The sequence below is a fragment of the Sorex araneus genome, chromosome 2, assembly GCF_027595985.1.
Source record: "Sorex araneus isolate mSorAra2 chromosome 2, mSorAra2.pri, whole genome shotgun sequence".
Taxonomy (NCBI): Eukaryota; Metazoa; Chordata; class Mammalia; order Eulipotyphla; family Soricidae; genus Sorex; species Sorex araneus.
The window spans coordinates 355,595,928-355,623,912 of record NC_073303.1 but is presented as its reverse complement, the minus strand read 5'-3'; the positions used below and the strand labels follow the sequence as shown (position 1 = coordinate 355,623,912).

At 46.4% G+C, this 27,985-nt stretch overlaps 2 protein-coding genes across 3 annotated transcripts; one reads left to right on the top strand and one right to left on the bottom strand.

The window, feature by feature from the left end:
* Window positions 1-139: 139 nt before the first annotated feature.
* Window positions 140-16,769, bottom strand: HAUS1 (HAUS augmin like complex subunit 1). Of its 2 annotated transcripts, XM_055127214.1 has the most exons (10): window positions 16,684-16,769; window positions 15,617-15,791; window positions 12,517-12,652; window positions 10,681-10,815; window positions 8,745-8,868; window positions 8,311-8,376; window positions 6,624-6,695; window positions 6,287-6,334; window positions 5,859-5,908; window positions 140-3,955 (listed from the first exon to the last, which is right to left on the bottom strand). In XM_055127214.1, exons 1-9 carry the CDS (start codon window positions 16,711-16,713, stop codon window positions 5,900-5,902), a joined length of 795 nt encoding a protein of 264 aa, XP_054983189.1. In that variant the 5' UTR covers window positions 16,714-16,769; the 3' UTR covers window positions 140-3,955; window positions 5,859-5,899. The 2 variants fall into 2 exon arrangements, with proteins under 2 accessions (XP_054983189.1, XP_004606156.2); XM_004606099.2 differs by lacking the exon at window positions 5,859-5,908 and having other exon boundaries at window positions 141-3,955.
* A 2,256-nt stretch (window positions 16,770-19,025) lies between these two features.
* ATP5F1A (ATP synthase F1 subunit alpha) lies at window positions 19,026-27,972 on the top strand. Its single transcript, XM_004606097.2, has 12 exons — window positions 19,026-19,180; window positions 20,794-20,872; window positions 22,323-22,492; window positions 24,061-24,234; window positions 24,316-24,482; window positions 24,641-24,789; window positions 25,152-25,303; window positions 25,408-25,632; window positions 26,675-26,782; window positions 26,906-27,050; window positions 27,466-27,616; window positions 27,728-27,972. The coding sequence occupies exons 1-12, from the start codon at window positions 19,121-19,123 to the stop codon at window positions 27,807-27,809; spliced, it is 1,662 nt and encodes a 553-aa protein (XP_004606154.1). The 5' UTR covers window positions 19,026-19,120; the 3' UTR covers window positions 27,810-27,972.
* The last annotated feature ends 13 nt before the right edge of the window (window positions 27,973-27,985 follow it).

Below are 27,985 nucleotides of genomic sequence, written 5' to 3'. Positions count from 1 at the left end.
TCAATGTCCCCTTCCCTCCACCATGTCCTCTGACACTCCCTAGCCTACCCCTTTGACAGGCATATAACAAAACTTATTTCATATTTCTTGTTCCAACGAAACTTAAAAGAAATGGCAAATGGAATTATCAAAGCATAAATCAATGAGTTGCAGTGATAGACTGCTCTTTTAATCTATGTAAATAAAAAATTCTAATTATTCAATATAATAGTTATATAATGACCATAAGTAAAATATAAATAAAATAATATAAATCCTTCTCATTTGTATAACTGTTTCAACTCTGTAGCACTGTAGCACTGTCGTCCTGTTGTTCATCAGTTTGCTCAAGTGGACACCAATAACGTCTCCATTATGAGACTTGTTGTTACTGATTTTGGTATACTGAATACACTACGGGTAGCCTTCTAGGCTCTGCCGTGTGGGCGGGATACTCTTGGTAGCTTGCCGGGCTCTCCAAGAGGGATGGAGGAATCGAACCTGGGTCGGCCGCGTGCAAGGCAAACGCCCTACCCGTTGTGCTATTGCTCCAGTCCAACTCTAGCAAATCAAAAATATATTGCATGAAATTAAATGTTGTACTTGGATCTTAGTGGCACTTTTTAAATAACTTTTGACCCTGTGGTTCACAGCACTGCCGCCGAGAGGGCTTCATGCAAACACTTTACTGCTTTTCAGCCCCTCTCTGAAGAAAAACATTCAAAGAACAACTACAGTGGTAGGGATTTTTAGTTTTAATTTTGGGTGACACCCTTGGATGCTCAGGGGTTCCTCCTGGCTCTACATTTAGGGATTATTCCTGGTGGTGCTCAGGGGACCAGATGGGATGCTGGGGATCAAAGTCAGGTTGGTCACTTGTGAGGCAATCAGCCCCCTGGGATTTTTAATTTTTGATTTGTCAGTTTTTCCTCTCTGGCCCAAGATTAAATTTTGGAATGAGCCTTCCTTTACAGTCTGCTATTTTGTGAACTTATACATTGTAGTTTTCAGATTGTAGTTCTCTTCCTCATTTTTGTGGTTCTGCTACATAAGACATAGTATTGCATGATACTAGTCCCAGATGAGCAAATGACGGAAGGGTGATGGGGCACACAGAACCTTTGCTAGGTCCAGTGGTCCTATGAAATAGTGTTTCTACTTTGCCTTTAAGGTCACCCCTTCTTTTTTTTTTTCTGCTTTTTGGGCCACACCCGGCGATGCTCAGGGGTTACTCCTGGTTCAGGCACTCAGGAATTACTCCTGGCAGTGCTTGGGGGACCATATGGGATGCTGGGAACTGAACCCAGGTGGGCCGTGTGCAAGGCAAATGCCCTACCCGCTATATTATCGCTCCAGCCCTTAAGGTCACTTTCTTAATGCAAAAGTTAGGCTTCCTGCTCGGGGCTGCTACAGAAAACCTGGACCCTGTAGCAGCAGAGAAAACCACTCTCTGCCCCAAAGCAACAGGGCGAGGCTGTCAGCCCACAGCTGCTCCTGCAGAACTGGACGAAATTAATAAATAAAACCTGGAAAGGGGAGGGAGGGCGCTGCAAGCCAGACCTAAAAATATTTCCCTGCCTGAGGAGAGGGGAAGCTGTGTGAAGGTCAGAAGGACATCTGGGCAGCGGGAGACTAAATAAAGCCGGCAGGGTGACCTCTTGGAGCCGTGTTGCATACAAGCCATACACCCAGCAGGCCCGGCTTAGGGAGAGCGCCTAGGATAAATAAGTCCGGGTAAGAAGTCCTCCTGGCCAGTGACCAGGGCTCCAGGATACCCACCCTCAGTCCTCAGTCTACTGGTGCTTGTGTCGGGGGCTGCAGCCAGTAGAGCTCGGGGGTAGAAGCTGGGAATCAAACCCGGGTCGCCGCGTGCAAGGCAAACGCCCTACTCGCTGTGCTATCGCTCCAGCCCCAACCCCGGAGTTTCTTAACCCCTCAACTATCTCTCCAGCCCTAGTTTCTGCTCAGTGCAGCAGTAAGGTAGCTCCTGACGGTGTTCAGGCCACCACAAGGTGCCGGGATCGAACCCAAGCCTCCGGCATGCCAAGCAAGTGCTTGGGCTCTTAAGCCCCACCCACTGTCGCCCCCAGTGACTCCTAGAATAGCTTCGGCACATTTGGATGAGAAACCTCTTTCATTCACACTGCTCTTTGGACCTGGGTTGCTTGCCAAGGAGCAGGAGTGGAAATAGCTCATTCCATTCCCCTGGTCATGAGTTCCTGATTTAGAACAAGCAAAGACACCCCACTGAGGTGCCCTCCCCTGCAGGTGGGGCACACTGCCCAAGGACATACTCCATAGGGCAGGGGCCGCACTGGGCCCTGGTTCCTGGGCTTGGGCCACCTTGGCTGGACTAGTTAAGTGGATTTGGGGAAAGAAGCACCTGGACTTGGAGCGATAGAGTACAGTGGGTAGAGTGCTTGCCTTGCACGTGCCCAACTTGGGTGTGATCCCCCATACCCCGTATGGTCCCCTGAGCCTGCCAAGAGTAATTTCTGAGTGCAGAGCCAGGAGAAAGCCCTGAATATCACCAGGTGTGGCCCCAAAACCAAATAAATAAATAAACACTGAGGGGGCCAGAGATAGTACAGCAGGTAGGGCACTTACCTCGCCTTAAATATGCTGACCAGGGTCTGACCCCTGGCATCCCATATGGTCTGCCAGGAGTGATGCCCGAGTGCAGAGCTAGGGGTATGTCCTGAGCACCACTGGGTGTGGCTCCAAAACAAACCAAAAAAAGCATCTAAAGGCTGGGGTGTGGCTCAGCAATACAGTATTTGCCTTGTAAGAGCAAGGTCCTTGGTTCCATCCCTGTTAGCGCATACAAAAAGTAAAGTTTGAGGCTGGGGCGATTGTTTACATGGCTAGTGCCCAGGCTTTGCTTATGGGGGGGCCAGACTCAATTCCCAGCACCGTACAGTCCCCCAGACACCACAGAAACAACCCCGGAGTTTTTTTTTTTTTTTTTTTTTTGCTTTTTGGGTCACATCCCGTGATGCTCAGGGGTCACTCCTGGCTCTGCACTCAGGAATCACTCCTGGTGGTGCTCAGGGGACCATATGGGAAGCTGGGAATCAAACCTGGGTCGCCGCGTGCAAGGCAAACGCCCTACTTGCTGTGCTATCGCTCCAGCCCCAACCCCGGAGTTTCTTAACCCCTCAACTATCTCTCCAGCCCTAGTTTCTGGAGTTTACTATGTCCCCAACTCTGTGGTTTCGTGTTTATTTCTTAGGGCTATTGTGAGGGCGATACCTTCTGGGGGACATACAGTACTCAGGGCTTGGTATACGCAAGACATATATGTGCTCTACCACTTAAGCAACACTCCTGGCTCTCTGTGGTCATTTGAAAATCAAAACGGTAGAATTCCATGGTTTCTCTCTTTCTTCTCTATTATTCTGTTTTTGGGCCACACCTACTGCCTTCTGGCTCTGCAGTGCTCAGGAGACCACAGGCGGTGTTGTGGATCGAACCCAAATCAGGTGCATGCAAGGCAAGTGTCTTAACCCCTCTGCTATCTCTCTGACCCCTAGAACTCCATGATTTCAATCTCTGAGCCTCTGAAATTACTGACGTGAAAATTCTGAAATCTGGGTTTAGCTCCATGGCCTGGCGCTCTACTAGGTCATCTCATCACAGACTGATATCTGGAGGCCGAGGGGAGCTGAGGAGAAGGAGCTGGCAGGGAAGGGCCGGAGAGGGGCGAGAGGAAGGGAGCTAAGGGGGCTGACAGCCCACAACAGAGAAAGCCAACCCCACATTTCAGTCTGAAAACTGTATTCAGGCACAAATGCAGTAACACACAAGGTGCCACGACGATGACCCATAATGACAATCTCCTCTGAGGACAAAGAAATCCAGTGAAGGCAAGTCAGGGAAATGTCCCAGTCTGAGTGCCAGGATCAGGGGGTGAGTGACTGGGTGGTCACAGTTCCATCATGTTTACTTTCTTTGTCAGCTCAGCTTCAATGGCATCCTAAAGGAAAACAGAAACACATAAATACCAAAGATGAGGACATAAAACCGGCACCAACTTGTAGTGTGATGTCAGGCGCAAAGGGCTGGAGAGCTAGAACAGGGGATAAGGCACAGGCCTTGCCTCCTGCCAACCCTGATTTGAATCCCTGGCACCAAACACGAGTCTCCTGAGTGCTACCAGGGTTACTCCTGAGCCCAGAGGCAGGAATAGTGCAGCTGGTGTCGTACAGAAAAACAGGACTGAGGGGCTAGGGTGATAGTACAGTGGGAAAGGCAGTTGCTTTGCATGAGGTCGACTCGGGTTCAATCCTGGGCACTCATTTGGTCCCCCCAGGAACATCAGGAGTGATCCCTGAGCGCAGTCAGGAGTAAGCCCTGGGCACTGCTGGATGTAGTTCCAAAACGAAAATAAGAAAAGAAAGGAACAAGAGAAAAATCGTTAGAAACAAAAATTGTTGGGACTCTCTGCTCCTAAAGACTATGATCCGAGAGGTCTTCTAACCCAGAGCGGCTTCTTACAGAAATGCATCTAGACTATGAGCTGTGCTACAACCCTGTGCCGCCCGGGAAGGGATTTTCCCTCTCTGCCCTGGCAGTGGTGGCAACATCCATGCAGCGAGAGCCACCTCCTAAGACTCCCAACCCAGAGGTATGAGTTTTGCAGTGACGCTGCTCATAGGCGATCACGGGGTTGGGGGGGAGAGGGGGGCAGCGTTACCAGCATGCCCTCCGCCCAGATAAGATTTGGAGCTGCCGAGCTCGAAACGGACCCTCTGCTCCAAAAGACTATGATCCGTGAGGTCTTCTAACCCATTTTGGTACCCAGAGCGGCTTCTTACAGAAATGCATCTAGGCTGTGAACTGAGCTAAAATAACAGAAATCCAAAACCGCACTGCCGCTGTTGCGAGCTATTGCGGCCGCGCGAGCTCATAGAGTCTTCATTCTCAGCAATGAAAAGAAATTATTAAATGATGCCTTTTCAGCAGGCCTGATTGTTGGGGGGAAATTCTAGACAATAATAGCGAGTTCTGTAATGAAATATTGAATGTATTCAAAGTATAAAGAGAATAAAGTGAAGATCATTAGCTACTTAGGTGGGGGAGTGGGAGGGGGGTTTATTGGGATTCTTGGTGGTGGAACATGTGCACTGGTGAAGGGATGGGGGTTTAATCATTATATGACTGAGACTTAAACTTGAAAGCTTTGTATTTTTTTCACGGTGATTCAATAAATAAAAATAAAAATAAATTGTCAGCAACCACCTGGAGCATCTAATAGGCGTTTAGACATTGCCCTGCTCTTGCATCCTTTCCTTCGCATCCACAGCATCGGGGTGCGGGCAGGACCACGCACGCTCCTCTCACCTGTGCACTGGAAGCCGCCTGATGCTCCGTCACCTTCTCTGCCATTGCTGCTCTCCTGACTTCTCACTGGACTACAGGGCCAACTCACTTCTACGTCTCCTCCCTGCAACCCACTGTACAATACACTGACTGTAGGACACTTCCTCCTCCAAGGGAATCAGGCTGGTCAGGAAGCAAGGGCTGGGCTGGAGGGATAGCACAATGGGGAGGGCACTGGCCTTGCATGCAGCCGACCCTGGTTCCTTCCCTGGCATCCCATATGGTTCCCCAAGCCCACCAGGAGTGATCCCTGAGTGCCGAGCCAGTAGGAACCTTTGAGCATGGCCAGCTTCCCAAACAAAAACAAACACACACAACTCCCCCCCCCCCAAAACCCAAAAAAGCATAGTTTTGACTGCATTTCCTTTTATTTATTTACTTTGATTTTTGGGGTAAACCCAGCACTGTTCAGAGGTCACTCCTGGTAGAGCTCAGGGGATCATACCAGGTGCCAGGGGTCAAACCTGGGCTGGGGGTGTGCAGGGCGAGTGCCTTACCCTCTTTACTATCTGTCTGGCCCCAATTCATCTTTTTCATCCTAGAAAATCTAAGCAGAAAATTAAAGAGATGATAAGCATTTTTTAATTAAAAAAATAATAATAATGAAGAAAGAAAGGTAGACCCAAGTACCCCTAAACTAGTTAACAGGTACAAGTCGGGCACAGGAGACTCTAGGCCTGGTCAACGAGTGAGAGTGTGAGGAAGGCCAAGAGGAGCCGAGGTCTTTGGTCTTTTTCAGTTCTGTTTTTGGACCCACCCGAGGTGTGCAGAGGGCCACTCCCAGAGATGCTGCGGGGACAGTGTGGTGCCAGAGGTGCAGCCTGCGAGTATGTGCTGTGGCCCTTTGCGGTGTCCCCCTGGGAACTTCAGCTCGATCACCGTTTATGCTCTATTTCAAAAATCTGAAGAAAGAAATGGAACTTACTAGTTCTCGCTTTGCTTCTTCAATTTTCACCTGAGCAAGAGATGGATTCTTTTAAAGAAAAGTCAAAGAAGAAAGGTTACATTGCTTCAATTATAATTAAAAACAAACAAACAAACAAACAAATAAATAAAGCCCACAATGATAAAGCCCACAACGATCCCAAAATGATCCTTTTCAAAAGGCAAAGTGGCATTATAGAGATCGGTCCACGCACATGCAATACTGAAATTCGGTACCGAACTGAAATCGTCAGCACAGGCCTGCTACTCAGAACGATTCTCCATGCCCTTTGAAAGGCAAGGGAGGGCTTTTATCTTTACTTTATAAGAATAATTACCGGCATTAAGTCTAAATAGGACTCCAATTTTTTCTTCAAAGGTATCGTCTGTTGTTTCAGTTCTGTCAATTTCTAGGGGATGACCAAAAAAAAAAAAAAAAGCACAGGGTCACAGAGAAATTCACATGTAACTAAATGCCCATTTCTGAAATAAACCAGGATGAAGCATTAATGCCATATCAAATAAAGGATTTCAAATACAAATGAATAGACAAACTCACTTCCAACTGAAACAATACTTATGAGAAAGGAAAATATCTACTAATTAAGAATTAGGACCTAGGGATCTGGGCACAGCTCAGGGGTAGGGCATCTGCCTTGCTGTCAAAAGGCCTCGAGTTCAGTGCCCAGCACTGCCCACATGCCACTTGCGTGCCAGCTGCACTGCTGTTTGGGGTCCCCTTCATAACAAAGCGTGCTGCCTGCGTGTGTGACCCCAATGAGCACAACTAGTGTGTGACTCTCCATTAAATAGTGAAACTGGAGTATGTGAGGCCAATCACCATGTGTATGGAGCCCCCACCCCATACCCCCTGCCCAGGGCCCCCATCATCACAACAAAGGCAAGGGAAGAAAAACTTTTTTTCCCCAAATCATTCACAAAAGGGCTGGGGAGAGAGCTCAGTGGCATGAACATACACGCCTCGTTCCCCTCAAGCAATGCCATATGCAGCCCTGATGGCCCCAGCATTACTGGGAAGGCATTACCCTGCCCTCCACCCCTGACCGGCCCCCAATAGAAAAGAGTAAGATTTATATCTGTGACCTAGGAATAGAGAATAATGTAAGAATAACTTGAACATGGGGCTGGAGTTGTAGTTCAGCAGGGAGGGCGTTTGCCTTGCATCGACCCATTTAGGTTTGATCCCTTGTACCCCAAATGGTCCTCTGAGCTCCCCAAGAGTGATCCCTGAAAAGGCAGCTCAGATAGAGAAGGGAACACCAAGTAGAGGATGTCGGCAGGACCCATTCGGGTTGGAAGATGCAAGCTAAAAGCAGACTATGTACCGAACATGATGGCCACTCAATATCTCTATTGCAAACTACAACACCCAAATGGAGAGAGAACAAAGGGGAATGCCCTGCCACAGAGGCAGGGTGGTACGGTGGAGAATGGGGTGGGGGTGGTGAGAGGGATACTGGGATCATTGGTGGAGGTGAATGGGCACTGGTGGAGGGATGGGTAAACGATCACTGTATGAGTAAAATGCAAACGCAAAAGTTCATAAGTTTGTAACTGTACATCACAGTGATTCTCTAATAAAAAATTAAAAAAAAAAAAGTGATCCCTGAGTGCAGAGGCAGGAATAAGCCCTGAGCACTGTTGCGTGTGGCCCCAGAACAAAATAAAACAAAACAAAACAAAAAGAATAAACTAAGTGCAAGGGAACAGCGAGTCTCAAATACATGTTTATAAATGGTCGGTGTCAGATTTTGTTTATTTTTTATTTTTAGATTTTATTTATTTATTTATTTATTGGCTTTTTGGATCACACCGAGTGATGCTCAGGGATTAGTCCTGGCTCTGCACTCAGGAATTACTCCTGGCAGTGCTCAGGGGACCATATGGGACGCCGGGGATAGAACCAGATGGCTTCGTGCAAGGTAAGTGCCCTACAGGCTGTACTATCGCTCTGCCCCTAGAGTAAGATTTTACAGACATTAGCCTGGGTTAGAATAAGCTCACCTCTGAAAGTGCCACTAATGACTGATGAGACAGAGATGAGTCCATACCTCTGGCTGAAAGTTGCTCCTGTAATTACAAATAAGGGATTCAGTTAAAATATTATTTTTGAAGTGACCTTCATGAAATAGTTTTAACATAGTAAAGTGAAGCTACAACCCACAGATAAAACCCCATGTTTAGAACTATGCATCCAAGCACGTTCAAGTGTGGTGCAGGAACCACATCAACAGTCCTATCTGCACAGGAGCAGGGGCTTCCGGGCCTCAGGGCCTGTCAGCCTGCATGAGACCTGGATCTGCTGTTTTGTTGTGAGGCAACCCTGGGCAAGTTAACTTCCTTCTCTACAGTTCCCCGTCAGAGGAGAATCAACAGCTTCACTGTGAGGGAGGAAGCTCAAGAAGCCCTGAGAGAGAGAACTGGTCCTTCATACAAACCTCTGCAGTTTTGATTCCAGATCTGAACTCCTCTGACTTGGCCTTTAGGAAGTCCATATTCTGAAGACGATTGTCAGCTTTGGCCTTTTCTGTAGACAGATGCAGCTCTGCTTTCTTGAGATCCCTTTAGAAAGTCAAGTTAGGGACCAGAGAGATGGGATGGTGGGTAGAGATGTCTTGCCTTGCACATGGCACATGGCTGACCTGAGTTCAATCCCTTGCATCCCACAAGGTTCCCTGAGCCCTAACAGGAGTGATCCCTGAGCACAGCTGGGTGTGGCCCCCAAACCAAAAAACCAATCTCAAGTTAAAAGCATTTTCTTGGGACCAGAGCGATAGTGCAGTGGGTAGGGCATCATTTTTCCACACAGCAGACCTGGGTTCAGTCCTCAGCATCCCATATGGTCCCCCAGAGCACTACCAGGAGCAATTCCTGAGTGCAGTGCCAGAAGTAACCCGAGCATCACCAGGTGTGACCCAAAAAGCAAAAAACAAAACAAACAAAACAAAAACCATTTTCTTCTCCTCAGTAAAATTATTATAATGAAGAAACTCTCTGGCATTTTTTTGGGGAGGGGACCAAAACTCACTAGTGCTCAGGGCTTACTACCAGTTCTGAGTTCAAGGATCATTCCTGGTGGTATCTGGGGAGCCATATGCAGTGTCAGATATTGAACTGGGCTTGGCACGTGTACAAGGTAAATGCTGTGACATCTCTGGTATTTGGGATCAGCTCTAAGTTAGTTATAAATGATAAGCTACTTGCTGCAGTAGCTACCCAAAATTTTATATCCTGGACCAGTTCATATTCACACTACGTTGCCAACTGGGCTTTTTCCTCAAGGAATACAAAATAATTTTAAGATGAATTTATAATTTTCTAATCACTTATTCTTGGAGAAAGTATATCTGTGACTCAAAAGAGCTCAGAGGGCTGGAGTGCTTGCTGTGCATGCTACAGGCCGAGGTTCAATTCTAGGCACTACCTGGTCAACCAGGAACCAGGAGTGGCCTCGGAGAACTGTTAGGTTGGCCCCTGGCCCAGCCCAAAATGAAAAAGTGACTTAATGTATCCTAAAGGAAACCTGTATTATGGAGGTACTAAAGGCTACTTTCCTAAATATGCTATGATGAAACAATTCAATGTTGGATAAATTTGCACATCACCAAATTGTTTGTACATATATATATATATATATATATATATATATATATATATATATATAGCTTTAAGTCTCCTCGCCAACAGGAACTTAAAGAATTAGAATAAGAGGGATACCAAAGCTCTAGTAAGAAAGGGCAATAAAGTAAAATATGAATTTAAGTTGCACAGAAGAGTGTGTAAGTAAAAAAAAAAATTACATCTTAATTTTTAAGTATCTTAAAAATTTTTAAGTATCTTAAAAATTTTAAGCCCCAGGGGCCGGAGCGATAGCACAGCGGGTAGGGCGTTTGCCTTGCACGCGGCCGACCTGGGTTTGATCCCCAGCATCCCATATGGTCCCCCAAGCACTGCCAGGAGCAATTCCTGAGTGCAAAGCCAGGAGTAACCCCTGAGCATCGCCGGGTGTGACCCAAAAAGAAAAAAAAAATTTAAGCCCCAGGTTATTTGTAAATAAATATATATATATATATCCATACACACATATATGTATATACATGTACCTATGTATATGTATATACACATATATGTGTATATACATATACATATATATATAAAGATGCCAGAGAGATGGTAGAGGGCAAGTGCCTATTTGCAGCTAACAGTTGGATCCCTGATACGACCTATGGTCCCTAGAACACTGCCAGGACTGACCCCTGAGCACGGAGCCAGAAGCAGGCACTAGCAGGCACTAGCCACTATTGGATGTGACTCAAACCACACCCCCATTCCCCAGTCACCAGCCACCAAATAATCACCACTTCCAATACTTACTCTCTTAGACATTTTTCTAATACCAAAGTGGCAGTTAGATTCTTTTCGAGTTTGGTCAATTCGAGCTTGATTTCTTCATTTTTGCATTTGGTAGCAAAAAGATTAGAGGTCAAATCATTCACTGCAGGGATAAAACTGAAAGAAAAATCTGGTCACATAAATGAAAATAAAGGACAATTATTATAATCTCATTTCTACAAAGTATTTTAGGGACTGAAGCGATAGTACAATAGGTAGGGTGCTTGCCTTGCATGTGGCTGACCTGGGTTCAAGCCCCAACACCCATATGGTTCCCAAGTTCAATCCCTGGTACCCCATATGGTTCTTCAAGCACCACCAGGAGTGATTCCTGAGCACAGAGCCAGGAGTAACTTCTGAGCACTGCTGGGTGTGATCCCAAAACCAAAGATTTTTTTTTTAGAAAAGAATTTTATATGTAATTTCTTTTCTAACCACACTGCTTCATAGCACCATGCAGTTTTTTCATGTTGTTCCCAGGAATGTCCTACTGGTTGGCCGCATGCCATGTAGCCTCCATTTGCGTGAGTTTCAATGTGGCTCCTATGAACTGTCCTGCGGGCCCAGGGGCCACAGGATTCCCAGTTGAGAAACACAGACAGAAGTAATGTATCAAGGTCAACCAGATGACTTAGCTTACTGTTTCTCTTATTGTTTATAGAGAATAAGGTAAATAATAATTTACTTAATTCTTCTCCATATATCTAAAAAACCGATCTTTATACAAACATAACACCAAAAGAAGAAAACACTTAAAGTTAACCCAGATCAAGTTTATCTGAATTATTTAAACTCCTAAAAATAAGGAGTTAGCTAAATCCAGCAGTTTCGCTTTTACCGTTAATTTTCTATGTGGTGGGGCTGGAGTGATAGCACAGCAGGTAGGGCATTTGCCTTGCATGCGGCCAACCCAAGTTCGAATCCCAGCATCCCATATGGTCCCCTGAGTGCCGCTAGGAGTAATTCCTGAGTGCAGAGCCAGGAGTAAACCCTGTGCATTGCCAGGTGTGACCCAAAAAGCCAAAAAACAAATTTTTTTTTCTATGTGGAATTACTGAGTACTATGAAAGTAATTCCTGCGTGCAGAGCCAGGAGTAACCCCCTGTACATTGCCAGGTGTGACCCAAAAAGAAAAAAAAAAGACCAATAGAGCATGTGTGAGTGCAGAAATGAAAACGGCTAAAGGGGGGGGACTAGGTCACCTTTGATCCCAGTGTTTAGAAAGGAGGGTAGGGAGGGGCTGGAGTGATAGCACAGCGGGTAGGGCGTTTGCCTTGCACGCGGCCAACCCGGGTTCGAATCCCAGCATCCCATATGGTCCCCTGAGCACCGCCAGGGGTAATTCCTGAGTGCAGAGCCAGGAGTAACCCCTGTGCATCGCCAGCTGTGACCCAAAAAGCAAAAAAAAAAAAAAAAGAAGAAAGGAGGGTAGGGAAGGAAATAAATATAGGGAGGAAGAAGAAAAGGAGAAATAATGGGTAAATAGGCAGCAGGACTTCAGTTATACTGGTGATATGGGTGAGTGGTATCACCATATTTCCAAAACACAGACTCAATAACACTGAAAACATGAGATCTAAGCTGCAACTACTGGAGCTTTGTAAAGTGCCTGTCAAGTTGACAGGCGGGGGTGGGGCGGGGCTGGGGTGCGGAGAGAATATGGGAACACTGGTGGAGGGAAGTTAACATTGGTGGTGGGACTGGTGTTGAAATATTACATGCCTAAAATGTAATGATCAATAACTTTGTAAATCACAGTTTCTTAATAATTTTTTTTTTTTTATATAAGAAAGAAAACAAAACAGTCACAAAAATTACCTAGTTAGTGAGGTATCCTTTGCTTCCAGGGCCATTGCACTATCAACCAAAGCATTCAGGTACCTGGAACCAGTGCTAGAAAGACAGGCGGGGGACAAGCTGACACTCTCCATGAGAAGGTCTTGAAGATGCTTAGCTGGAAAGACAGGATTTTAGTGGTGACGAAGATGTTTTAACGGCCTTATGGAAATATCTCATGTACCAAACACCTGTTCTCCTAAAGCACATAACCCATCGGCTTCCAATATAGTCAGAGTTGTATACACCTCAATACAACCCAGTTTAGAATATTTTCATCACCCCAGAAAATCAGTCCACATTTTTTTGTCATCTTTTTTTCCCCCCTAACTCTCCAATTCATGAAGCCACTAGCAGTCACCAATCTAGCCTCCATTCATTGTCTGTCCTGGATTGTATCATCCAATGTGTGGTCCTCTGTGACTTGGCATAAAGGTTTTATGGTTCACCCACAGAGTGCCATGTATCAGTACTTCATTCCTTCCCATGGTTAAATATTCCACCGGATAGCTAATATTTATCCATTCATCTGTTGATAGAATTGGGTTATTTACACCATCATGAAAAAAATGCTGCTATAAGATCTACAAAAAGGTTTTCACATAGGACTATGTTTTTATTTCTCTTGAGTATTCACCAAGGAAGGGAACATATCTGATATACAGCAATTTTTTTTTCCTGTTTTGGGGCCTGTAGCCTACTTCTCCCTCTGGGAGAAATTGGCAGGCTTCTGAGAGTTTCCTGCCCACATGGGACAGCCTCACAAGCTTCCCATGGTGTATTCATATGCTAAATCCAGTAACAAGCTGGATCTCATTCCCCTGACCCTGAAAGAGCCCCCAGTGCGCCATCGTTGGGAGGGCCTAGTCGAGATAGACTTCTAAGATCTCAGGGAAAGGATGAAATGAGAGGTTACTGAGCCCGCTCGAGAAATCGAAGATTAATGGGATTTTGTGATCGTGATTGTTTTGGGGCAAAGCCTTGCAGTGGCTGGGAGTTACTGCTCTCTGTGCTCGGTCACTGCTCCTGGTGGTGCCTGGGAGATCATGCAGGGCAAGGAACTGAATCCAGACCTCTGGAAGCCAAGTGTGCACTTGGTTCCAGGCGCTATCTCTCCAGCCTCAGCAACCCTATTTTTAAATGTGTAAGAAACTGCCAGGGCCAAAGAGATAATACAGGTATTTAAGTGCTTGTCTTGCACCATTAATTCTGATTTGGTCCCTGGTACCACACATGGTCCTTGGAGTGTCCCCTGAGCACAGAGCTAAAAATAGCCTCTAAACATCTCCAGGTATGGTCCACTTTCGCCCCCTCCCCCCCATAAAAAGGATCCACTTATGGGAAAGTATAACCACAAAGGTGATCATAGCAGAAGCTTCTGAGGGTGATGGAACCATCTTTTATCCTGAAGGGTGGTTTTCAAATCCATTTTCAAAGTACACATGAATTCTGTTTTCAGAGCACAGGACATGTGTCTGTACACCAAAACAGAAAGTCGATTTTGCCATGTCCATTTTTAAAGTTTTAAAACTCACATATAGGGGCTGGAGAGAGCACAGCGGGTAGGGCGTTTGCCTTGCACTCGGCCGACCCGGGTTCAAATCCCAGCATCCCATATGGTCCCCTGAGCACCGCCAGGGGTAATTCCTGAGTGCAGAGCCAGGAGTAACCCCTGTGCATCGCCGGGTGTGACCCAAAAAGCAAAAAAAAAAAAAAAAAAAAAAAAAAACTCACATATAAATAGAGTTACAAGATAAAATATATCACATTCAAAACTTCCTATGTAGTTAAACATATGGCAAATGTAGCTTCGGTTCTCTTTTCTTTTCCTTTTTTTTTTTTTTGCTTTTTGGGTCACCCATCGATGCTCAGGGGTTACTCCTGTCTCTGAACTCAGGAATTACTCCTGGCAGTGCTTGGGGGACCATATGGAATGCTGGGAATCGAACCCGGGCCGGCTGCATGCAAGGCAAACACCCTACCCGCTGTGCTATTGCTCCAGTTCAGCTTTTCTCTTTTCTTATATGTCAACCCATAGGAAAGGCATTTTGGACGATGGGGAGGGAGGCCCACACCCAGCTATGCTGGGGCTTACTCTTGGCTCTGTGTTCAGGGATCACATCAAGTGATGCTCAGGGAGCCAAGGCAGTGCCGGTGACTGAAACTGGCGCTTCCTGCGTGCAAAACATGTATTCATCCTGCTGAGTTATCTCTGTCCCTACATACGTATTATACCAGCATTTTTGTGGTTTGTGTCCTAGAAAGAATAGGGTCTTCCATGCACTGTCTAGTTACATGTACCTGGCAGAAAAGTATAATGCAATCCCATGAATACATAGCAATTGAGTGATCTGCTCAGGTCTCATAGTTCATGGCTATTATCATAAAGTGACTCCTTATAACTAAAGCATGGGGACCAAAAACTCACCAAGATGACAGCTAAGTGAAAATCCACTACACTAAGCTTAGAAATAGGTCTTTGGGCAGGGCACTTGTCTTGCATGTGGCCTATCCCATTTCAGTTCTTGGTACCCGCCCTGGTTCCCAAGAACTGCCAGGAGTGATCCCTGAACTGCAGAGCCAGGAGTTGGCCCTGAGCACAGCCAGGTATAGCTCAAAAAACAAAAGGAAAAAGATAAATCTACAATACATCTGTCAGGCTAGTAAGTTTAGATTCCGATCTTAGGGTCAGAGAGATAGTAAAGGGGGTAGGACATTGTTTTGCATGCAGCCAACCAGGGTTAATTCCTGGCACTGCATGTGGTCCTGTAAGCACCAGCAGGAATGATACCTGAGCACAGAGCCAGGATTAAGCCTTGAGCACAGCTAGCTGTGGCCAAAAAACAAAACCAACCAAACAAAAAATAGACTCATATATTTTTAAAGCTCACTACTTTGCTATCAGGGTACTAATGAAATATTTGCTATGATGCAATCTATCATTCATTTTGTTACTAGGACAACAGAATGAAAGACAAATCTGGGTGAAGGAAGAATTCAAACCAACAAGCATTTTCTACAACATTTTGTTACAAACCATAGCCTCTAGTTGTCTCAGTCAAGCCTCTGAAATTCATCTCACCTTCTGATTCATATTCACCAGCTTTCTGCTTCAAGTCCTCAATGACAAGACTGACATCTCTGTCCCGGACCCTATTGCGTTCTGAAAGATGATGTAAAATCTCTGTGGTCCGTGAATTCACTTCGTACTGTGGGATGGGATGGTCTCCAAATACCTTCTTTAACCATGCAGCCACCTAACCATGAAAAGGAATACAAAGACCATTAGGCCTTGTTTATTACAATCAGTACAATGCAAAGGGGATATGGCAAGTGACAAAAAGCTAAAGAAGTGCTTGTGATGTACTTTCTGGGTCCCACCAATTTCACTCAAACTTAGCCTTGGGGAGAGAGAGGTCAGAGCTCATCCAAAAATATGAGCAAGGGCGCCAAGACCAAAGGTCAAAGTCAAAATGATCAGAGGACCTGATTGACAGTACAGCGGGTAGGGTGCTTGCCTTACACGTGGCCAACCCGGATTCAATCCCCAGCGGTCATATGGTCCCCTGAGCACTGCCAAAAGTAAAAATTCCTGAGTGCAGAGCCAGGAGCATCTGAGCATCGCCAGATATGGCCCCGCATTCCTCCCCGCCTCCAAAAAAAAAAAAAAAAATCAGTCTATCCATCCTTTCCTCAAGCTAGGAGAGGGGTACCGGCTAACCACGAGCATCACTCCAAGGAACCCCAAAGCTACGCAAGGCTCGTGCCAAAGTCCGAAAAGAGGCGCCCCCCAAGAGAAAAGGCTCCTAGAGGCCCCACGCAGGGCTGGGAAGCAGGTCAGCTGTGGAAATTCTAGTAAAAAGCAGCTGCGATTGCCGAAGCCAGTAGGTGATAGCAGGCCCACACTGGTCACCCCAGGAATCGCCTCAATCCCTGTCCCAGACCAAACCCGAGCAGGCCCAAGCAGGCAGGGAAACGCCCTCTGCCCAGGGGTCTTGCAGAAGGGGACGCTGGGCGGCGGAGGCGGGACTACACACAGACGAGCATCGGCGGGGAAGAGAAAGAGTGAATACAACGCGCGCAGGGCACTCGAGTCCCAGGGCTGGGCTGTGTGTCCAGGACACCGCAAGCCCCGCTCCCACTCATCACCTGCGCTTCCTTCTCCTCCCGCGCTTCCATAACGTCGGCTCCCGCCACTTCTGGGTGCGGGAGCAGCGCCCAGTGTGCTCCGAGGCTCCGCCCACACGCCGTTGGCCACGCCTCTTCAAGGCCCGGGGTTTTCTGGGAGTTGTAGTTTATACTGGGATTCTCGGTCGCGGAGACCTTCAACACTGTGGGTCTAAGGTTCCATCCAGCATGGCATATATTTCCTGTTATCTCGCTGCTCTGTCGGTCCTCCGGGTATAATCTTCAAGAAGGCGAAGTAGCGCTGCCTATTACCGGCCGTTCTTTTCTTTTAATTTTTTTTTTTACTTGAATCATTTTCTAATACATTGTTTTATGGATAGCAGATATTTCTTCCCTCCCCTATCCTCCCCCCTTGCCCCGGCCCCAGCTCATGGAACATCCTTTTTCCCCCATTTTTTTTTCCCCCTTGGAAGTTTGAGCTGCAATAAAACTGATCTTATTTCTTTGTTTCTACTCAGGAACAGATAAATGTATTCTGGGGCTACTCTCAGTGATGCTCAGGGTTTACACTATAGGTGCTCGGGAGACCGTAGGTGGTGCTGGGAAATCAATCCCAGGTCAGCATACAAGGCCAGCGCCTTACTTGCTGTACTTTCTTCCTGGCCCATTGGAGGCAGTTTTGAAAGGACTGACAGCATCCACTGCGGGCCTGGACTGCCACCTAGCCATTCCCCATCCGTCATCTGCTTTCCCTAAAGTTCATTCCTCCATCTATCACTCAGAAAGGGTTTCTTATTTTTTTTTTTTTGTTTTTTTTTTTTTTCTTTTTGGGTCACACCTGGCGATGCACAGGGGTTACTCCTGGCTCTGCACTCAGGAATTACCCCTAGCGGTGCTCAGGGGACCATATGGGATGCTGGGATTCGAACTCGGGTCGGCCGCGTGCAAGGCAAACGCCCTACCCGCTGTGCTATCGCTCCAGCCCCAGGGTTTCTTATTTTTAAACTGTGTATAGTTTTTCGTGTTTCCCTGTTTTTGTTTCACCCTTACAGGAACCCTGAAAATACAAGGACACATACTATAGCTTTTCTGTTTTCACCTTGAAATCAGATTCAGCATAAGTGACTTGTTTCAGATAATATAGTTGATTTGGAACCTGACCACAGTGTTTTGTTTCAAATTGGGTATTTCAGTCACTTCAAGTTATATCAACACTGCTGACAGGTGACCTGGTACAAAAGGAAATGTAGACCAAAGATCCAATTTTCTACAATTGTTCTTTAATTTCAAATTGTGCATCAGGCTTGGTACCAAATAACTCTTCCCCAAGCCACATACCTATTGCAAATGATTAAATTGGGATTGGAGAAACAACCTAACAGGCTGAGCTAACTGGTAGAAGGCCTGGTTACATCCCTGGGACCCCAGGGACTCCCAATAAGGTGCCTAGAGTCCCTGGGGTCCCGGGGATGTAACCAGGCCTCCCACCAGTTAGCTTAGCCTGTATGGTACAGCTTGCTTATCGTTTCAAATATGGCTCTGCTTAGCAAACCAATTTCAGGTGACGTGTGTGTGTGTGTGTGTGTGTGTGTGTGTGTGTGTGTGATGGTGCAAATGAAAAAGTAGAATTTCTATTGTCACAGGAAAGAAAACCCAGACAGACAGAGGAGAGAAAACCGGAACCTTAACCTGATCTGTAGTGAGACTTGATTCTGGACCATTTTTCTCAGTGGGATTTGCAACAATTCTATTTAGGCTCCTTATTTTAATACAATTTTTAAGCAATTTGCTCTGATACATATATTCAGAAAGAACCAAACGGCAGGTCTCTAACATATAGATCACCTAGGACGATGTAACTCCCTGTCACCAATTCAGTGGGTTGGTGACCTGCGTGTTAATTCGCATAATCGGAAAAGTCCTGCGAATCAGCTCCCCGGAGCGGGGGTGGCGTGTAACCTTTTGTGCTTCCAGATTTAACTGCTGGAGCCTCGGATCGGACACCGTGACCCCACGCCACCCAATCCAGCCGCGTCCCCCACCCGGCCTCCGCCAACGTCCGTCCTCTGACAGCCGAGAGGAAACCTGGGAACTGCGGCGTCTCAAAGTCCGCGCCCCACGTGGTCGCCGGGGCAACCACAAGGTCGACTCGAACGGCCAAAATAAACGTCTGCCGAAAGACTGGTCAAACCTGGCCAAGCCCTAACCACTCGTTTTATGGGTGGCAATCTGAAAAACACAAAAACAAAATCCAAAATCCGAAACCGACTTTAAAAAAATACGTAGCCCCCACTAGGATCCCGGCTCCGCGGGATTCACATCCGGAGGTGAGCGCGAGGGGCGGTACTTCCGGGTCAGGCGGGCTGGGCGCCTTGACCTTCCTCGCCGCTCGGCCATTTTGTCCCAGTCGGTGCAGAGGCTGCGGCTGCGGAGGATCCCCCTGAGAGAAGCTGCGAAGATGCTGTCCGTGCGCGTCGCCGCGGCCGTGGCCCGCTCCCTCCCTCGGCGGGCCGGGCTGGTGAGCGCGGGGAGCGGACGGGGCGGCGGCCGCGCGGGCGCCGAGGGGGCTGCGCTGTCTCTGAGGAGAATGAGGGGCTGTGGCGGAGTCGCCATCTTTGCAGCGTTGGCTGCTCGGGCCGGACTGCAGGGGCGGCTGCAGCGCGTGGGGGGTGCCTCGGCCCCAGAGTGCGGGGCGGGAAGGGGAGAGGTGCGGGGGACGCGGTGACCTCGGTGTCGCCGTCCGAGCGAGCGATCGGCGGGCCGCCCCGGACTGCAGGTCGGGGTGGGCGCGGGCGGCCCCGAAGCCTGGCTGAGGAGACGAGGCCGGGGCCCGCCGCCGCCCGGCGTGGCTTGTCCGGCCCGTCTGGCGTCGCGCGCGGCGGGGGCTGCTGACAGTGGCTTGAAGGTCACCTCGGTCGGCCCCGAGGTCGGGGGCCCGCCGGGAACCCGGCCAGGGGACCTCGTCACCTGCAGAGCCCCCCGAGGCCCTCGCGGGGGCCCCGATCGCCTGCAGCCAGAGGCTTTCTGTTGCTTTCTGGCCTCCTCGGACCCGCTTGGAGGTTCGCCCTTGGGAACGGAGGCGGCGAGCGCCCGTGAAGGTCATGGTCCTCGGGGCCTGGCGCCGGCCCCGGCTCTCCCGGCCCTCCTCCCCCTCCTCCCCTCTTCCCCTCCGGGTTCTGCACTGGAGGATATGCTTGCAGCTGCGGGCCGGGCCGCCCCGGGTCTCAGCGGGTTGCGGTTCGCGCCCCGAGCTTTGTCTTGCGGGAAGGTCGTTGCAGGGGATTATTATTATTATTATTGTTTATTACGTTTTCCCTTCTTAAAGTCTTTGGCGGATACGCGAGCAGCTGGAGGTATGTCAGGGAGGCTGTGATTGATGCCCCGGAGTTAGCTCTGTGGGCGCTTGCAATTGCGCTGGCCGTTTCTGTTCGCAGTAATCTTAGGGATTGTGTCCTCCCTGGTTTTTGCACACGGGAAAGTCTCTGGCGGTGCACGAAGGTCCATATGGGATGCCGGAGATCGAACCGCCTGAGCATCTCGGGGTGGGGTGGGGGGGGCGGGCGGGGAGGAGGGTGGTCCTGTCCGCCGCACTGTCACTCCAGCCCCTTGGTTACCTCTTTATTTTTATTTTTTAAGTAGTCCAGCTGTTGAGGACTTGCCCGTTGAGGAGGTCAGTGGTGTATCTTTCGACAGGCTTTTCTGCGGCTCGGTTTAAGTACTGCCTCTAATGACCGTGTAACAGTACAGGCACTTTGATAACGGTCGCTTTTTAGCCGCATTTAAAAGTGTTTTATAGCATTTTCTCCCCTAGGAAACTAAATGCTCTTCATATGTCTATATGCCTGTATATATCAAAAAGCATTTTCCAGTGTGATTGGTATTCTTGCATTTGAAGCACAATCGTTTTCCCGAGATTTTTGTTTCTTTGGGAGCTTATGGTTCCTGCAAGGTGTGTTCAGGACGCTGGGGTTGGCTTGCGTGAGGTCAAGTGCCGTAATCCCTGTGCTTTTTCTCTGACCTCTGTCATGATTTTACTGGTAATTTGAATAAAGAAGGCTTGTATTTGTTTTAATATGCCCAGTTACATGAAGGCTTGTTTGGAAAAAAATCAATTTTAAATTTCCTTAATAGGTCTCCAAAAATGCTTTGGGATCCTCCTTTGTTGCTGCAAGGAACCTCCATGCCTCTCAGTCTCGTCTTCAGAAGACTGGTAAGTCATTTCCAAGACTGCTTCTGTACTACTTACCACCTTGTCCTTATGAAAAGACATGTTACAGAGATCACAGAACTGTTGGGAGTCTTTAAGTTTTCCATTGATTATTTATTTTTCTCAATTTTGAGTTCTGCAGAATCTCAGGTTATTAATCTGTAATGTGCCTTATTTAGGTTCACTTGTTTGGGTCCACTTGTTCTGGTGAAATGAACTTTGGTGTTAGTGCAGTTTCTTTGTTTGGATAAAAGTAATTTTACCTCTAGGTTTTTCAAAAGCAACTTGAGAAATTGGACTTAGGTGTCTGATTTGTACCTGGCAGTCTTTTGCGTTTGCTTCTTGCAGATTTGATGAGAAGCGAGCAGATAAGCATAGGAAGAGGCATAGCTTTGGGGATTTTCTCTTAAGACATGCATTAAAGCTTTTAAAAATAAAACCATAACAAGTATGCATTTTCACTACATATATTTTTGCTTTTTGAATATGGGAGAGTTGTACCCTATCAGTGATTGGAGACCTAGGTGGCAAACCTTTTGAGCCAATTCCCTGGGATATTTTGTGAGCACACCCAGTGAGGGCTACTACTTGCCTCTCAGTGGCGATCTTGATAGAGCTTGGGACAACCCAGGGATCAAGTGCTAAGTTCTGGCATGTGTGTGCTCTAGATCTTGTTCTGTTGCACTGGCTGTGTGTGCACGCGCTGATGGTCATAAACCATTAGTTTGAGCCTTTTTTTCTTATTTGATTTTTGGGTGCTTAGAGGCTACTTAAACCTTTGTCCTTGGGATTCACTCTTGGAAGTGCTAAGAGGATCATATACCAGGGATTGAACCTGGGCTCCAGCATGCAATGCATGTTAACCTTTGTGTTAATTCTCTAGCACATTTATTATTTTATCTTTTAATTCTTTTTGGTTTGTTTTGGTTTGGATCACTCCTGATGGTGCTGGGGGGACCATGTATTTTCCTGGGAACTTGTACAAGGGCCTATGCCCTATTTGCTGTAGTATCTCTCCAGCATCAGATGGTACATTTGTTACAGATTATTATGATTACAAACTAGACATTTTATATCACTGGGATAGTAGGACTTAAGTGTCTGTGTGGTGAGTGCTGGGCTTCAGATCCCAGGCCTCATGCATAGATGGTATATGCTCTATCACAAAGTTACATGCCCTAGGCATGGTTTGTGGGTTTTTGTTGTTTTTTTTTTTTCTTCTTTGGTCACACCCATCGATGCTCAGGGGTTACTCCTGGCTTTGCACTCAGGAATTACTCCTAGCAGTGCTCGGGGGACCATATGGAATGCTGGGAATTGAACCCGGGCCAGCCGCATGCAAGGCAAACGCCCTACCCACTGTGCTATTGCTCCAGCCTCCAGGCCCTAAGAATGGTTTTTAAAACAATATTGGGACCCGACTATTTTTTCACTAGAACACTCTTCTCAATAGGCACCGCCGAGATGTCATCTATCCTTGAAGAGCGGATTCTTGGAGCCGATACTTCCGTTGACCTTGAGGAGACTGGGCGTGTTTTAAGTATTGGTGATGGTATTGCCCGAGTACATGGGTTGAGGAATGTTCAAGCAGAAGAAATGGTAGAGTTTTCTTCAGGCTTAAAGGTAAATTCAAAAGTGGTATTTTGGTGTTTTAGGATGGCGTATTATTTCTCTACAGCTGAAAATTTGTTTTATTAGTGTTTAGCAAGTACTGTTGATAGGTGAGTTACTGGTATAGTTCTCACAAGTGATCTGATGATACAAGTCCACTTCTGTTGGGTTGAGCCTAGTTGGCCAGTTCGGTGAGGAATGTTATAGGAGTCTTAGAGGAGGAAAGCAGAGCATAACCACGTGGATCAGGGGCTGGAGGGTTATCCACAATTCTTTTTCCTGTATCCAGTGTGGGCAAAGAGCCACTGGATGCAGAAGAGCCCAAAAGGTTTTTGGTTGAGCACATCCAGTGTGCTCAGGGTTTACTTTTGCTGGGGTCACAGAGTCATATTGCCGGAGGTTGAGAGGTTGGGGAGGTGTCCAGTTCTGTTGACCTCAAGCAAAGGAGCTATCAGAGTCAGACCCAGCCTGTCACATGCCAAATTTGTGTGCCAGCCCTTTGAGCACTCTTTGGTCTTAGCTACTTTGATTTTGGTGGCTGGGGTCAAAACCAGGTCTCATCCGTGAAAAGCACGTGCTGGCCTGTGAGTTTATCCTTGGAGTGTGTTGGGGCTTGTAAAACCCTGGTTTACACAGCACTGCAAAAAGAAAAGAACTGAATAAGTTCCCACTTAGATGCAATTGCCTAGTCCAGGGCTGCTCAAGTGAACTTTTTGCAACTATGGGGACATTTTAGGCCTGTGGTTTGATACAGTTACTAGTATACTTTGATCTTTATTGAGCACGTAAATTGTGACTAGTATGACTCAAGAAAATCAGGTTTACACAACACCCCAAAGGAGAGAGAGAACAAAAGGGAATCCCCTGCCACAGAGGTGGGATGCGATGGATACTGGGATCATCGGTGGTGGAGAATGGGCACTGGTGAAGGGATGGGTACTCAAGTATTATATGACTGTAACACAAGCATGAAAAGGTGTAAGTCTGTAAGTGTACCTCACAGTGATTCACTAATAAAAAATTAAAAAAATATATCGGGTTTAATTTTCAGTTTCAGGCAGGTGCGCCAGTATATGAACATGAGATTTAGATTGAATGATCCTATAATTGCAGTGATATTCCATGGTGTTCTCCATTTAAGTACTTCTAGATGTTTTATTGTCACCAGATTAAGCACCTGGAAAAAACTTCTTTGCTTTCTTTTTGAAATAGGGATTTAAAATCTTGTTTGAAGTATGGTTATGATATGACCTACTGCTGTTAAATTTTTATTGGAACTTCTCAGATAAAAATAAAAAAGTTAAAGAATTTCCTAATAGTCCTAATGTTTTATAGTCTTTGATAATGGGGGCAATATCCTTAAAATTAAGAGAATGGAGAGAGGAAAAGAAGGTAAGAAAGCTATGGGATTGTGGGAAGGGTCACCATAGATAAAGGTTCCCCCCAAAAAAGTATTATTCACGGGAAGATTTGTTGTTGTGAAATTAAGGTGCAATACTATCTTCTCTTTTTTTCATATTAAGTAGTGTTTGCTGTATGAGAAGTCAGGCTTCATTGGTGTTCACTTCTGTCTCATGTAGGGCATGTCTCTGAACTTGGAACCTGACAACGTCGGTGTTGTCGTGTTTGGAAATGATAAGTTGATTAAGGAGGGAGATATTGTGAAGAGGACTGGTGCCATCGTGGATGTGCCTGTTGGTGAGGAGCTCTTGGGCCGTGTAGTAGATGCCCTCGGAAATGCCATTGATGGAAAGGTAGGTTTAACATTTATTGGGTTTGCTTGTAACTTCTAACAAGCACCAGAGCTGATTATTCGGCGGTCTCTTTATAAATAGGGTCCAGTTGGCTCCAAGACCCGCAGGCGAGTCGGCCTGAAAGCCCCTGGTATCATTCCTCGAATCTCTGTGCGGGAACCAATGCAGACTGGCATTAAGGCTGTGGATAGCTTGGTGCCTATTGGTCGTGGTCAGCGTGAGCTGATCATTGGTGACCGACAGACTGGGTAAGACTAAACTAAAATTTGCTCTTTGGGAAGTTTGTTGATTAGAGTTGCTTTGGGTATAATGGGGGTGGGGGAAAGAATGTTGAGAGCATAAGTAAAAATTTTAGTTGGGAAGTGCTATGAGGTATTTTAAGATTTATATGTATTTCTCTTTAAAGCAAAACATCAATTGCTATCGACACAATCATTAACCAGAAACGTTTCAATGATGGCACTGATGAAAAGAAGAAGCTGTACTGTATCTATGTTGCTATTGGCCAGAAGAGATCCACTGTGGCCCAGCTGGTGAAGAGACTGACTGATGCAGGTATGGGAGAGCCCACTGCTGCCGTCTATTTACTGAAATGTGTCTCGGTCCCTACTAAACTAAATTTGATAGTTGTGTAAGTGAAACAAAAACAAAGAGCTATAAATACTAAGATGTTATCAGTTTCTTTGAATTAGAAGCTTTGTTTTTTCATACTTTTTGGGGTTTACCTGTCGGTATGGGAGCTGCTTCAGGGTTGCTCTTGGTGGTGCTGAAGGGACCATGCAGTGCCTGAGATGTAACCCAAGCCTCCTGCCTAGAACCCATGTGCTTCTTCCTGGCCCTGTAATTGTTAAGTCTTAGTAGTAAATCATGTAGTTTCAAAGGAGTAAAGTAAAATTTAAAATTTCTTTTTTTCTCAGATGCCATGAAGTACACCATTGTGGTTTCAGCCACTGCTTCTGATGCTGCCCCGCTTCAGTATCTGGCTCCTTATTCAGGCTGCTCGATGGGAGAATACTTCAGGGACAATGGCAAGCATGCTTTGATCATCTATGATGACTTATCCAAGCAGGTCAGAGGAAATGAGTTTTTAGAATATGCTTGTACCACAAGACAACAGAGTTGACAAAAGTGACTTCTAACTGGTGTGCTTCATCCCTCCTTCCTGCTTTGTAGGCCGTGGCCTACCGTCAGATGTCCCTGCTGCTTCGCCGACCCCCAGGTCGTGAGGCCTATCCCGGTGATGTGTTCTACCTGCACTCCCGTCTGCTGGAGAGAGCAGCCAAGATGAATGACTCCTTTGGTGGTGGCTCCTTGACTGCTCTGCCCGTCATCGAAACACAAGCTGGTGACGTGTCTGCTTACATTCCAACAAACGTCATTTCCATCACTGACGGACAGGTACTTTCATGATGAACTGTAGAAACTTCAGATGGTTTCAAGCCATTGCTTGAGACTAGAAGTTATGAATTTGTGAGTTTTACTGGGCTTTACCTTTTATTAAAATTTCAGGGGCCGGAACGATAGCACAGCGGGTGGGGCGTTTGCCTTGCACGCGGCCAACCCGGGTTCGATCCCCGGCATCCCATATGGTCCCCCAAGCACTGCCAGGAGTAACCCCTGAGCATTGCATCGCTGGGTGTGACCTAAAAAGCAAAAAAAAAAAAAAAAAATCAAATCTTGATGCTGGAGCTATAGCAAAGCGAGTAGGGCATTTGCCTTGCACATGGCCGACCTGGGTTCGATTTCCAGATTTCCATATGGTCCCCCGAGCACCGCCAGGTGTAATTACTGAGTGCAGAGCCAGGAGCAACCCCTAAGCATTGCTGGGTATGACAAAAAAAAAAAAAGCAAAAATAAATAAATAAATCTTAAAGGTAGTGTATTAAATGCTAGATAGTCTCCTACCATTTGATTGCTTCATGGCATAGTGTATTTCAATTTTGATTAATATCCAATACAAATCTCTTTCCTAGATTTATTTTTTTGAACCCTTCAGTGCTGGGGGTTGAAGCTGCTGTTGCCTCAAACATGCTGGATGTGTACTTTGCCACCAAGCTCCATTTTCAGCCCCCCCACTTCTAGATAAATTTTGGGGGTGGGGGATGTGGAGGGGTGGAGAAGGCACACAGTGGTGCTTAGGTGATTAGTTCCAAGTATAGGCAGCCAGGTGGTGCCAGGGGCCAACTCTAGCTCTCATGTATATAGAGCAAGTGCTCAGCCTAATGAGCTCTCCCACCCTCCTAGATAATTTTGAAGCAAAATCCTAGAGATCATGTCATTTCATCTATGTATGTTACAAATTTTTAAGTTGATGTGGGATGTGAAATATTAGAGGACTCTACCATAGACACTTCGGTGGGGCAAAACACTTAGTATCCTCCTTAGAAATTTTGGTATAGTAACTTAATTTTTGTAAACTGTTATTCTCCTTATATTTTAGATCTTCTTGGAAACAGAATTGTTCTACAAAGGTATCCGCCCTGCCATTAATGTCGGTCTGTCTGTGTCCCGTGTCGGATCAGCTGCCCAAACCAGGGCCATGAAGCAGGTGATTTTTTCGCTCCTTTTATATAAGCGAGAGGAGGGACATGACAAGTTCAAAATCAAACTGGATAGGTCTCTGGGTCAGTATTCCTGGCTTGTGTGTCAACCAACTGTCTTTGTAATTCAGGTGGCAGGTACCATGAAGTTGGAGTTGGCTCAGTATCGTGAGGTTGCTGCTTTTGCCCAGTTCGGCTCTGACCTTGATGCCGCCACTCAGCAGCTCTTAAGTCGTGGTGTGCGTCTGACTGAGTTGCTGAAGCAAGGACAGTACTGTGAGTTCTTTTTGTTTGATCACTTTCTGTGGTGTGTCAGCCTGGGAATAGCCATAATACTAATAAGTAATACGTAAAAACCTTAATGTTTGCCATACTAAACTGCTTTTTTGGTTGTAGTTCATGCCTATCTTGTTACAAAGTCTGGCAAATAATACCCCCCCCAAAAGACAGATGATCAAAGTGCTCATTAAATAGGGTGTCAAGTATAAGGGGGGAAATGTGAAGGAAAGTGGGATAGATTATTGATGTGGAGTTTTCAAATCTTTTGAGATAAGAGGAGATTAATGGAGCTGGATGCCTATATGTTTGTGTGTATGGACATGGACATGTGTGTACGTACATATTCTGGAGGGTAAAGGAAATTCATCTAACTGGAGGTTTGTAACTCACTTGGCTTTTTTTCTTTCTTTAGCGCCTATGGCCATTGAAGAACAAGTGGCAGTCATCTATGCTGGTGTGAGGGGATATCTTGACAAACTGGAGCCCAGCAAGATCACAAAGTTTGAGAATGCTTTCTTGTCTCATGTCATCAGCCAGCACCAGTCCCTCTTGGGTAATATCAGGTATGAACACAGTTGGTGAATTATTTTTTTAGAACTTTTAAGATAAAAATATTTTTTTAAAGTTCTTTTTGGTCAGATCTGAACTGATGATCTGCTTTTATTTCCAAATAGGGCTGATGGAAAGATCTCAGAGCAGTCAGATGCTAAGCTGAAAGAGATTGTAACAAACTTCTTGGCTGGATTCGAAGCTTAAACTCCTATGGATTCACGTCAAAATGCCAGTTCACATCAAAATGCCAGTTTGCTTTTGTCTTTGTCTTTAGTAATCGGTTCCATTTGTAAAAGGAGTACTGTCATACTCCAGATGTACAGAAATCATGGTTAAAAATAAATGGTTCGGTATTGGTTGGACTGTTTTTTTTTTTGCAG